Raw genomic sequence first — 14,180 nt, 5'->3', positions numbered from 1 at the left:
AGGTAAAGATTTTTCTGACAATCTTGCCAAACAACAAGGAAAAACTCCGTTATGTAGGAACTGCTTCAACTCTCCAGGAGCCTGGCCTAATTGCATCCTTTACAAACCAGTGTAAAGAGTGAGAGCTTCATCCCAACACAGGCAACTCATTATTTGGCAAACAGAACAGAAAAGAGGACAAGAGCCTCTTGATGATGGCTCTTTTTTCTCTAATACAACCTGGGGAAACAAGTTAAAATGTAACTGCAATCTTTGTGGCCAGCAGCACTCTCAGATATCACAGAAATTGTATGAGGCAGCAGAACATACGAGGTTTATTAGGACTTTACATAGGAGAGGCACTGATAGCTTTTTCTCCTACATCGTTTTGCTACTGTTCAAAGGGTTAACCTGTTGTCGTGTTGTATGACAACTGGAGGAAGATCTACATAATTTATAGAGCAAAAATACTGATTTTCTCTATAAGCACTACATTATGGGTTTGCTTCATCAATAGATAATATGGCTTGGAAGTATTTTGGCTGCTGTTGCCCGAGATAGCCAGTGATGGTCTACTTAGTCAATACCATCATCACAGACTTAGGTAAATTTTTGTATCATACTTATCTATTTGTTTGCACTTTTTTTTCTATATTTTTAAAAGATATTTGTAATTGCTTTCAAGTTTCACACTGTTATGGAGCTCTTATGAGAGCTGGGTACTGCAAGAGCTAATCCAAAACTGCTACTGAAAAACTGTGTGAATCTCTGTTAGAAATATATGGGAATCTGAACAGACTTCAAGACCATCTACTTTGGATATAATTACCCAGTATATATGGATATAATTATTACATTTCATGTTAAACTGAATTAAGTCCAATGAGAAGCTTAAAAAGCTGGCATTAACCGTGCTCTTCTGAAAGTGAATTTCAGCTGTATTTTTGTTAAACTTATTTTACTCATGTGGGTATTGGTTGTTATTCATCAATAAACTTACAGGTTTCATTTCATACAAAGTGTTATACGCTCCCTCTTCTGGTAATATCTCAGAAACACAGTTTCTAGGCTTCTGTGTATCAAATGCTAGATTTTAAATGTATCACATTGCCTGGAAAACCAAAATAAAACAATATTGTGTCAATACCTGGAAGTTTGTTTTTAAAATGTCAGCAAACTGGTCATCAAAAATGAGTAAATAAAAGGTGAAAATTACTTGACATAATCCCTAAGTAAAGTAGGCAGCCTGCACACTTTGTGACTGTGCTTAAACCCAAGATGCTATTGATTTCCTTTAATTTGACAAGATTAACATTGTCTCATGTGTTTCCAAAAGCAGGACACTCACGTACACACCTGGTTACCGTTTGCTGCGCTACTGCTGTAGGTGAGAACAGAGCTTTCAGAGCAGTGTCCCCTTTTCCTGAGGCGGCAGATGAAGAAGTTGGTACAAAACACTGCTTTTATGTCGGTCCAGCATGGGTGAATTTCTTCCACCTAAGCACGCTGCCTCCTTTTCTCTCCACTTGTAGAGAACTGGTGAGCATCCTTCTTACTGCAAAAGCTGCGTGAAAGCTACACACACACCCTGTGCATCTCCTACTCTCTTAGAAAATTACTATTTAGAGTACAGAAAATGAGAATTTTTAAACCAAGAAGCCCAGCAAGAAACAGCAAAAGAGACGTGTAAGAAAACAGACATAAGATAACCTATGACTAAGTGCACATGCATGCATTGAGCCACCGTCTCTCCTTGACGGTCAGTGCCTGATAAAGCTGGGGGATATGTCTGGAATAAGGCACACTCGTTCTCCCCTACACCAACCCAAAATGTGTTAAAACCAAGAATGCCATGACATTACACAAACCACACTAAGAGCACTGCTGCCAAAACACTGAGGAAAAACTAGAGAAAAAGTGTTGGTTTGTTTTGCCCTGTTAAACCTCTCCTCCTTTCTTCTGCTTTTCACCCCTCAATACAGAATAACAAAACCAGCCTCACACCTACTCCATTCTCCCTCCTGTAAGGCCATCTTCCCCTACCTTCCTTATTTAGCTTCCTCCTTATTGTCTTCATCTCTTTCTTTCTGTACACGTTTCACTGAAGTTCTTTGTTTTGCGTTTCCCTTTTTAGCTATTCCCCCGTGTGCTCTCTTTTCCCCTTCTCGGACACACCCCCACCCTGGCTGTAAAACCACTTAATTCCAGCTGTGCTCAACCAGCCCTGCCCCAGCTGCCAGGCTCCTGCCCGCTGCTGCCCAGCACGGTGCTGCACAGCTCTGAGCTGGGAGCAGCAGCGCCTTGAAAAAAACAATTTAAAAAAATTAACGTAATTGATGGTTACTGATGAGATTTCCTATCTTTACCTCAGTAGCTGTACTTGCAGAGAACAAGAGACTACGTGCAAGTCGTCTCTCTTCCAAATGTGGCAGTTAGAGCTGGCTGGGGGTATGAGAGGGCACAGTCTGTGCAATTAGAAACTACGTGTTTCCATAAAAAAAAAAAAAGGAAAAAAACCCCTAACTATTTACTTGGTGACAGTTCAATACTCAAGTTTGTTTTACAAGCTTCCCAGAATACTTCTCCCTGGAATCAAAACGCGCCGTGGTGTTCATCTGAGGTTTGCAGTTCTTGGAATAATCTACACAGTTCATGAGAACGTACACTTCTCACCAAAAAATAAATGAGGAAGTCCTTCTAAATAATTGATCTGCACGTGGTCAGCTTTTGAAATTAAACTACTCCTAACTCCACAGCTCCGTTCTCCCACACTCGGCCCAGGGCTGTGTGCTGAGCCCTGTGTGCCCATGGCCGGTCCCTGTGACTTGTGCCACCTCCTCTGGCCCAGCTCCAGTGCCAAGAAGTGGCTGTAGCCCCAGAAAGGGCCTTTTAGCTGCGAAGGAAACCTCCCAAGGATGGGGAGCACGTTAGCAGAGGCTGAACGGCCTTCCCTCGACCTGCCGAAGATCTGAAGCGATGGTTACGAGCTGTGCTGTGCTCCATGTGCAGTTTCATCATTCAAAGTGAGTTCTGAATGACGAAACTTAACATTGACTTTAGGTCAGTTAACTCTCTCATTGTCAATCATATTTAATCACAGACCTGATGCAATCCCAGCTGGCTTCTTCCAAACTGAAGCTCTAGTCAAGAATACTTAAAAGCTACTTTTTATTACAACTTGCTCCCTTTACATCTTACTGATCAACACACTAACTGATCCCCTGCTCACTGAGCAACTACTTCTGTAAGCAACAGTGAACACAGCACCGCTTCCTCTTTTCCCATAAAGATAAATATCTCTGGTTTTCTTTCTTTCCACTTGTTCTTCCCCCACCAATGTTTACCTTGAAAAGGGAGCAGTTGGTCCAGGTTTCTAAACACCGAGCAAGGAGATCACTAGAAAGGAGCAGGTTTTTCATGGAACCCATGGATAATTTTGTATGTTAGACTTGCTTTAAATACTTAAACATGTAATTAAGAATAGATTAATAATTTTAAAAATTATACCCTGTATTAAAACACAAGGATTTCTGCATTTAGATTTTCTGCTACAGCAGAACATGTAATTCAATTCATGCTAACCAAAGGCAAGGAAAGCCAAAAGCACACCGCAGCACTTCAAGTTTGTGCTATTTTAGCATACACGGTGCTGTAGGTGGAATAACCCGAGTTACACAGTAAGTGGTAAACTGAACAATCAATTTATTTTTTATATCTGAAGCTGAACATCACCTTTTTTGTTAGCAGATTCTTAAAATCGCTTTAGGTCTTCAACCAGAGCTTGACAAATCCATGTACCCACCAAAAAGGAGGAAGTTTTTCTAGAAAAACTGCCACCAACTTCTCCAACAGACTCCCTGTGCAATAAACAAAGACCACAGCCACCACACTGACTAAAATAACCTTCTGCACGTGAACGTGGAGATGTGACAGCGAACCACAGCGCCCAGCCTCACTGCTCCTGCACATCTGCACAGCAGAACTTGGTAGTGCCAAATGGCACGCTTGGTGTTCAGCTTTGGGGTACACAGCTCAAAACCCTACATATATGTACACAGTTTCTTTCCAGGTGGTAATACTTATTTTTATATAATACATCATTAAAAAAGAAACTAAATAATCAGCTGAAATGTTTGGGTTTTGTCTGAAATGAATCCTGTGCTGACCTCTGAGCCCATTCCCTTCTGGGAATAGGCCAAGATGACTCTTGCAAAAGCTACAGAGTTTCAGAAATCTCTGCCAAGAAGGAATTAAACGAGTTGCTGCTGGACTAGGACTAAAATCCGACTGCTGGAATCTGGGCTATGAGAACTACTGTGAGGGGACTCCGTATTTAAAAGCAGAGGCTGTTGAAGCTGCCAATGATAATTTGTGAAATCACAGACGTTAACTCGAGCCACAATGTGCCAAATGCCACCTGTGCACGTCTGGCAATGTGCTTGGCACATCCAGCACATCTGTGACACACCACGTAATATTCAAGTTTTATTGTGGTTATTAGACCAACTAGAGATGATTACTGATATCCAAGAAAATTCCTACGATTTCTATCAAACGCTTTCATATTGCTTTAAAAAGACATCAGAGAACAGTGGACACTTCATGACCGAAACAAATTGTTTGCTGCCAAAAGTATGCAGGCCATAAGGAAGGTTTATTCCTCCGAAACACAGATGAGCTCTGGCAATCTATGAGAAAAAAACCCACCAAACACCCAACAAAACCCACCAAACCAAACCAAACCACCCCACTGAACAACAAACCCCCCAGTCCTCAGGTCCAATGGCTTTGGAACCAGATTCAGTACATTCCTTTCTCTTCCTATTTGCACTGTTCCTACAGACTCTTTATCTTTGACTTGGTAAACCATGCTAAACACTCTATTCTAAAGAGGGAACATCTGTGCAACTTCAAAAATAAACCCTAAAAATACTAAATACCGATGTCAGATTTTTCAGAACAATTCACTGATGCCAAATTTGAGATAACAGAAAGAGGGTAGGACAAGTTTATATTCAGTTCACAGTATGCTAGAGAAAAATCAAATATGTAAATGCTGCAGGGGCTGTAATACTTTAATTACTAATGATAAAACATCCGAAATACAACAGCGAATTAGCAGGGACAGTTAACGGATCATTTATCCCAATTAAAATCACAGCAAACATCACAACCCAAGCACTTAACACCAACACCAAAAAACCCCCTTAGCCTAGCCAAGCCAGTAAACCTGCTACCTAATGGTGGGTGTGAGAGCTGGCTGAGGGAGGAAGGAGCACGGTTACGCTGTGGGATGAAGGAGACTCACAAGAGACCTGTAAATCTGTGTTATTACTCCATTTCTGAGTCCTACACTTCAGGTTTAAACGTGCACTGATCAGAAACCGAAATGCCAAAGCGATCCCCCAGCAGCTCACAGAGCAGCAGCAAGCAAAGCTCGCAGCATTGCTCACCTTTGCCACTGCACGCCAGACCTATGGAAGTTCATTAAAACACCAGTCGTAGCTTTTTAATGACTCAACGGCCCAGCACACCATCATCAGCTCTTTCCAGTACCTACTGTATGAATGGTTTTCACAATCACTACATGACTCACGGGCTCTCTCAGTTTTATAGGTAGCCTTCATTACTGTTGCTGAGAGTTTAACCCTACTTTGGATTTATGGAAACCAAGGCACAGAGGAAACAAAACTCTGCAAAAAAACCCCCAAACACCACCAAAACAACACACTAAACCTAGGAAAAATTAGAATGAAGAAGTCCCACAGCCCTACACGGATGCTACTTCCACTCTGCTGAGCTATCTCCTCTCTGAGCCACAGAGCAGCCCAGATGGTGCAGAGCAGCATCTCTCCTCTGACAGGAGGCTGAAAACCACAGGGAGATGTGATAAACCCACAGAACGGCTGAAACACCAATGAAAGGTTATACGGCCCCAAAACCCACGTCACTTCAGGGTTTCCATGAACAACCTGAAATAGCTGTTGTGATGGCTTCCTCACAGAGCAACCTTTGGGGGCAGCGCGAGAGCTGTACCTAGCACGTTTTGTGGGAAGGAGAGAAAGGAAATGAAAGGGGCACAGGCACATCCCACTGCTTAAGAAGTGTGAGTTAGCAATCTGACAGGCAGCAGTCATCTTTGCTGTAAGATTTTATATATTAGGAGAGGAAACTGTGCGGGGACGCAAAAAATATACCTGATTTAAATACATATCCACATGGCATGGAAAAGGCTGGCACACGATCATCCACAGTGCAGAGAAATACTCCAGCAGGAGAAAAGTACTGTGTTTTCTCAGAATAGGTCATCATGATAAGCAATTTCAGGTGCTTCACCCACAAGACCAAATGCCTGAACATCATCTCTTTTTTCCACCTTTCACCTCTAACTGATCTTAGCCAAAGGAAGATGTTGATCCCATGAAAGCAGCAGCAAGAATGCCAGCAATAAAGGACTTAAATCCCTCGTGCAGCCCCACAAATGAAGCAGCTGAGATCTGACAGGACAGAGGATTTGTCTTGAAACGATTCCTCCTCAGCTGGGCTGCTCCTGCCCCGCCAGATCTCCAGCATCACTGCCATCTTGCTGGGGTATACCATATAAATATACACCACAAGCAGCCTTCAGATATCTCATTATATTAGATTACTTTTAAAATTAACCTACACATGTTATGCACACCAGATTTAACAAGTAAATTATTGTACATATACACCAACAGTCCAGAACACCTTACTAAAATGGCAATTCATACTCCAAACGCATGCTTGGATTGCCTCAAAAAGTCAAATTCAATTTTTAATTAATATCTCTTCCAGTAAAACCCATGAAATATAAAAGCATCAGCCACATACAAAAATCTCTTATCTGTATCAATAAAGTGTCTTACTAAAGAGGTCAAATATTCTGATGAATAAGGTTACACACAAATCGTTTCTGACTACTTGTGGTCCAGGGAAAAAACCCAGCATGTGTCCTGCAATGCACTTTCAGCCTCCCTAGTTAAGTAGTTTATCACAAATATGCTTTGGAAGAAATTAATTAGCTCATTAGGTTTAGCTAATAGTTTGTTTAGCGTTCCTTTGACAGAAGTGACATTTTAAAAGAGCATATTCTACTACTGTAGAAAACAAAATCCCACATGACAAGTTTCAAAGAACAGCAAGTACAGGCGACACATACCACCAGGAGTTGTAGAATATTTTAAGAGATTACTGGTCCTCTGGTAACAATTAAAAATAACTTTAAAAGATCCTAAGAACACCACAAAAAGGTACAGCTTCATTGATGCACTGCAAGTTTTCAGAACTGGAAGTAAATTCTCCTGTATCAATCCCTGAAATAACGCCACAAATAAAAGACCTAACTCATGGCAAATGGACTGTGATGAATCCAAAGATTGTTTTATTTATCACGATAGTGCCCTTTTTGTTTTAAAAGAAGTGTGTGTTTTGAGGGCCTCAGCAACTTCCTTCTCCTGAAGTACACTGCGTGAAAAATAAAAGAAAAGTACACCATTGCCTGGTAATCAATCACCTGCCACATTTCTCAGCTTTCACACTGGATTTGGTAAAACAAGGGACAACTGGGTAGGGATTTCAGGAATGCGAAGGGTGATAGCAGCGAGAGCCAGCGCCACACGAAATCACCGAGTCAGCCTTCTTACCTTGCTGCGGTGATTAGTTTGGCAAACGAACGTCCTTTAATGACGTTCACCCCACCCAAGCCTGTTTTTCTCATCAGAGTGACCCCGCCTGCTTCCTCTGCACACCGCAGCCCTCGCCGAGCGTCCTCATTGTTCGGAATGGGCTGAAGAAATACTAAGAATAACCTCCCCATTTCCATCCTCCTTCTACATTTCTCTCAAAGTATGAGCCTGTCACTGGTGTGAGGTTTACCTGAGAGAAAGTTTCATCTTTAGAGATCACGCTCCTACAACACGATACAGAATGGGGATATTACACGAGTAGTTATTTTTAAAAATATTTTCCATACCTTCGTTTTGTAGATCTCTCTTCACTCTGTCACTTTTAAATTGCAAGTAGTGCTTACAGGAAAGTTCAAACTAACTTTGCATAACAAGTTTAACACTGGTACAAGCAGCATCCCACGTTTTCATGTCCATGGTCCAATGCCATCCCTATTCAGTTCTTGAACCGCTTCTTCAATCTGCCCACAAGGCTACCAGCAACTGCAACACTGGTTCCTACAGCACAGACACCCATTCGTCGAACAGTACTTGGTGACAACATGCTAACTTCAGAAAGACAACCCAAAGTGTCTGCAGATACCACAGCTCTCCATCACCACCAAGCCGAGCCCGTTCCCTGTTACTGACCTTGAGATGAAAGACTGACTGTGCCAACACTCAGAACTGGGCACCAGCCTGCCCTGCCCCATACATTGATTTGTACCTGTCAGAATCAATTCCATGTGGTATTTAGGACTTACTGGCCTTCCCAAACTGATATTCAGTGACAGGAGAGAAATCACACTGGCAAGGGGTGGACCTGCTCTCAGCTGATGCAATGGCTGAGAGCAACCACAGTAAGAAAAGCTGATGCCCTTCTGTTTTTCTGGCTCCCTAAAGCTCTGGAGACTTATGTCCACAAAACTGTGAGGCTTTAACACACCACAGCTCTCCATCACCACCAAGCCGAGCCCGTTCCCTGTTACTGACCTTGAGATGAAAGACTGACTGTGCCAACACTCAGAACTGGGCACCAGCCTGCCCTGCCCCATACATTGATTTGTACCTGTCAGAATCAATTCCATGTGGTATTTAGGACTTACTGGCCTTCCCAAACTGATATACAGTGACAGGAGAGAAATCACACTGGCAAGGGGTGGATCTGCTCTCAGCTGATGCAATGGCTGAGAACAACCACAGCAAGAAAAGCTTAAGTTCACAAAACTGTGAGGTTTTAACACACTACTACTATTGCCATCCACAGAGTAACAACCAAACTAGTAAGAATTATGTCGCAAGAGTCATCTGATTCTTCTCCAAGACACTGTGCATCACGACTGCAGAAATCCAGCACGAGGGAAGGGGTACCATCCCTAAGGTTTTGTAACACAAAACCCCTGGTGAGAGGTGGAAAGGATAAGAAGTTCACCCTCTGCAAAGCATAGGAAGATCCCTTCCCAGTTCCTAGGAAGCAGCAGAAGCCAGTATGCCTTTTCTTGCCAAAGAGCTGGAGTACTTAAGATGCAAGAAAAGTTCCCCCTTGTTCTCAACACTAGAAGAGCCTCCCCACCCACATCCAGCATTTGCCATCCTTTTAAACACTGAGGCAATCAGTAGGTGCACTGGGATAGGGAAAAAGGGAGCACACACACAGAGGGAGGAAGGAGTAGTTCAGCAGATGCTTTGCCCATCTTTTTTTATCAGCACGTGGTTAGAAATCATCTTATGAATTGGTCAGGAAACATCCAAATTTCTCCAGAAACAACAAGCTGAATATTCAAAACCTCCTGTTTGAATATTGGCATGAAACTGTTTGTGATTAATTTCTAGGCTTCAGAGGAATGCGGAAGGAGAACTGTCAACGTCCCCCAGCGAGGTTTGCAGGAAGTAATGGAGCGCTTGGCCTCGCATAGCACTTCACGTCTTCTCAGTCCTCTGTAAACACCAACCAACACAACAAGAGCTTCCTCCCATGGTTTATATACAAAACCATCGGGCCAGTAAAACAAATACCAATTGATACTTCTGAAAATAAATAAGCAAGCTTACTGGCCACTGGAAGCATGCTACGTTTTACAACAAAATGTGTAAGCTTAGCTTTTAGCTCCAGTTCACACGTAAAAATAATCCGTGTAAATACACAAGGAGAAATGACACACACAGACACAAACACGACACAAACCGTCTGTGAAACACACTATACATGTCATTTCAAAATCGAACTCTGTGTATGCAGTATTTCGAGAAGACATTAAAAAATTAAAAGGAACAAGATCTTTACGTAACTGCATTACAACGTATACCAAATGATTAAACACAGGTTACGTTCTTTGACATTATTTATAATCTAATGATCTATGTACCATAAATTTAAAAAAAAAAAAAATTGCCAGGCTTAATCCTGATTTAACCTCACCCTTAATTATTAAAAATAGTTAAGCACTTACCATAATGTGATTGAAATGCCTGTGGTTTTACGACCTGATTACAGTGGTTACACATCACCAAATAGAAATCATCATGAGCCGGGCAAAGACCAAATATTGGCATATCTAAAAACAAAAAGACAAAACGGCATCTCTCAGCTGCTGACAATTATTGAAAAACAGTTTAATTACAGAGCCACGACACTAGTGTTGAATCATTATTTTAATACATTTGTATCAGATTTGAAAATGAGGGGAAAAGAGCACATAATGCAATAGATAATTTTGTGCTGGAGTATTACAAAAGCAAAAAAATCTTCCTACAAAGATAAACGTAAAATGAGCGATTACTTGCAGAAAACATCTATTAGAAAAATGATTTAGGACTGATTATCTTACACCAGATGCAAGAATGTAATAAAAAAAGACTGACTTCAAATGACAAACACAACATAAGAGGGGATGTTTTATGCGTTCTGAAAAGGGTTTGGATTTTATTCCCATTTCATTACATGAATTAAAAAAATGAACTTTATTTTCTATTTAATTTTTAAAAACCATTGCAAACACACAGTCGTTTACCAGGCAGTATTACATGCCTAATGGTTTTATTTGTTTAACAGTGCATTGTAGTCCAGCCATCTGCTGCCAGAGATCTGTGTAACAGCTATATAAGAGAGAGAAATAGAGATAACAGCACGTCAGCGCATGTGTGGATTTCACAGATAACACACATACTTGCAGACTTCTTAATAAAACGAGTTTCTACAGTTTTGGTGTTAAGAACACAGTTTCTTAAGAACAAAGCTTAACAGTTAAAACTGCATTCAGAGACTACTGGAGCATTACCACAACATCTACCACACAACTTAAAGGTCTAGTACATTCACAGAACTACAAATGTTATTCAGTCATTAGGAGACAAAAAATAGGAAACTGCAAACATAACAGTATAAATTCATTCTTGCCAAACACATGGCTAGGGGATCTAGAACACTATTTAAACGTTTAAAAATGATGTAAGAAAACTTATTTTCTTAAAAAAAATTAAAAATACAAGTAATAGATTTATCTTAACAGGAACTTAGAAATGAAGTGAAACTTATTTACCTCTGAGCTAGAGCTGACCCCAGAGTTTTGTTTTAAAGCCACTCTGTGTATTTTTACCAACACCCACACGTTTGCTCATTAACAGAACACCAGCTACGAGATGAAGTGAGGGGGCTGCGTTTTCGGAGTGGCTGTGCCACGACACAAGGTAGCGCTGGCAGAGCGGCACTGTCGGCCCTGCAGAGCCCCACGGACCCCACTTTGCTCCTTGCAGACAAAAGGACACGTCCACTCTGATCCGCTTCCAGAATTAAGGGCTCCCTTTGCAGCATCTTCAGCATCAAAATTTAATCACGTTTCTTTTTAAAAAAATAGGTTTTCAAAAAACCCTATTAGTGCTACACTCAAATTAAGCACCATACCTGCAATAACAGCAGCAACCGGATTTTGTAGTTGGACTTTAAATAAAACAACCGAGGACATCTGACATGGCTGCGATGGGTCAGAGCTACACTTACCGAAATCACAGGTAACTGAGGTTACATTCAATAAATAAATGTCAGATTTGCACTTCATTAAGTAGTGACTCTTGCTTCTTTACTTATATGATATTTATTTTAAAAGCATTAAGACCTCGGGCACACCTAGCTTACTGCAAACTAGGGAAAACTAGTAAATACATGCTGGGGGGATCAGATAGGAACAAGAAACTTCTGTTTGTTGCTATCTGTTTTCTGTGATTATAAACTTAAACGTCATGGCTTGCATTTCGTTAGGAGCTCTTTGGGTATGCCTGTGTAAAAGTTTCCACACGGCAAGCAAACACTGCAGGGTCACTGCCATTTGCCTACCGATACACGGCGATGAATGGGACAGCAGCAGCGCGCACCGCCTGCTATTGACGCTGTCAACAGCACACGGGCAGCTACCACTGTGTAATGTCTAACCAGGTGTAAATCCACACCCTGCAACCTGCGCTCATAACCCTGCCTTTCGGACAACGCTGGATTCACAGACTTTACAGTAACAGTTAACAGGAGGAAAGGATCACCTACTTCTCAGACTCTTGCAAGACACTGGTCTGAGACATGGCACTCACTCTATTTAGGTATCTTTTTATCAGTATTTGCTGGCAATACACAGCTGCAGTTTAAAACTAGAAGTGAAACACGCTGTCAGAAATTGAAGTAAACAAAAATGCTTTCCTGTTTCAGTTTGGAGATCCCCAAGAAATCTGAATAAATTCTGAGCGTCCTTTACATCGTGAAGCACATCTTCAGAGTTCTCAAATCCAAGCTCCAAGTGACAGAAAACAATCCCAAAATATGAGGAAACACACAAGCTCATAAAGAACCATTATAAAAGTGAAACCAGCTGACACAGAAAAAAGGATTTGCTGGACACCCAAGACCACAACCGTGATTTTAAAGGAAGTCATCACACAAATCCATGTAAAATCTTCTACCCCCGCAGCAGTGATAACAGAGCGGCACCTAAACCAAACCAGCAAGGGAGCAGTGAGGGTTGAGTCGTCAATGCAATTCCTTTTGTTTTCTCACATAAGGTCAAATAAACTATAGCTTTTTATCATCAAAGCATGTATTTAAAACAGATATTATCAAATCCTTTAGTTAGAGAATGCCATAGGGCCCCAGATAAGACTGGAGCCCAACTCAGCACTGCAGGAACACACAAAAGCAGCCCACAAGGGCCACAGACCAGACACTAGGGGCAAAACATGGTATCAATACTTCCCAGAGACATGAACATTAGTTTTAAAAATGGGCCTGAAACTGTAAGGAGCGTGACCCAGCCAAGATTCTGGTTAAAGTAACCAGAAGAGACCCAAATCCACACTTCCCAGCCCAGAAGCCTGTCTCAGGCAGGGAAGTGCCCACGCATTTAAGCTGTCTCACTGACATTTCAGTCGAGCAGAACAAGAGCAGCTTTCAGGGAAATCTTATTTAAGTTTCTGTGTTCCAACAGGTCATACAACTATATAGCACTGTTATGAGAATGACAAATGAGACCATGCAAACATTAAATAATAACACACAGAACAGCTCTTACGCAAGAAGTACGCGCCGAGAGCAGGAGATGGATGCCTAATTTTTCTGCTCCCCTCTCAACCGCTGATGAAAGTTCGCAAGTCTTGCAGCTGATATTCTAACGTCTAATACTTTATACCTATTTCATTTAATGACATGCAAATTCTCTATTTAAAAGTCTAATGAAGTTTATAGTATTTCACCAGTGTCATTTCAAATGCACTGCTCCTCCGAGTTTAAAGATTACTTTTTGAAATACTTCACTGTAAATGTAAAGCCCTTGCCTCTCAAGGAAAAGCCTAGCAACCGTGATTCATATGTTCCTCTTTCCAAGCTTGGCTCATTTAACTCTCTCCATCTGGGAATGTTTTTCAAGGTCAAACTAGAAATTAAAACCAAGACCTCAAACTTTCAATTTATTTTTCCAGAAATGTAGTATTTATACAGTAGCAACACAAAAATACTGTTACAGGAGCTGCTACTATGGCATTACTAGAACTAATAAAAACTTATAAAGAAAAACAACTCCATTTACCTCCACAGTATGAAACCTCCGAACATTGTGACCTCCAGAATTCACTTCTCCTTTCCAATGTAACTGTTACAGTGTTTTAAAAAAGGTAACTCTAAGTGATACATCGCTGTACTCTTCACCCAGACCAAATCAAGCCTCTGCCGTAGGCAATTCTGGGATATCTTAACTTCACTGTTGTTGAGCATGTGATAAGGAAAATGCTGCTTATTCGGAAAAGGCCAATATATCATCTTTTGTACTAAAAAAGGAAGAGCAGTAATGGACAACCTGGCAAACCACACATCAAGACACACAGAGCTCATCATACCTACTCTGAAAAACATTCTTAAACTGAGCTGCCATCTCCTCTTCTCCTGAGGGATGCAGAAGCAGGTAAATAACCTAGAAATTTCTTACTAATCCCAGCATTCTCTTCCAGGACAGTTACACTACAGAAAGTCACACCTGTGGT

At 41.3% G+C, this 14,180-nt stretch overlaps 1 protein-coding gene across 1 annotated transcript in view; it reads right to left on the bottom strand.

Moving 5' to 3' along the window:
- The window catches only part of ATXN7 (ataxin 7), a 35,174-nt gene extending 24,954 nt beyond the window's left edge, over positions 1 to 10,220 (bottom strand). Inside the window, exon 1 of the mRNA XM_010190332.1 lies at positions 10,118 to 10,220. Within this exon, the coding sequence (XP_010188634.1) occupies positions 10,118 to 10,220 (103 nt within the window). The remainder of the gene's footprint in view (positions 1 to 10,117) is intronic.
- Positions 10,221 to 14,180: the final 3,960 nt, after the last annotated feature.

This window comes from Mesitornis unicolor, unplaced genomic scaffold (assembly GCF_000695765.1).
Source record: "Mesitornis unicolor isolate BGI_N332 unplaced genomic scaffold, ASM69576v1 scaffold1228, whole genome shotgun sequence".
Classification (NCBI taxonomy): Eukaryota; Metazoa; Chordata; class Aves; order Mesitornithiformes; family Mesitornithidae; genus Mesitornis; species Mesitornis unicolor.
Note: the sequence above shows the minus strand (reverse complement) of the source record. Positions and strands in the feature narration are given on the sequence as shown.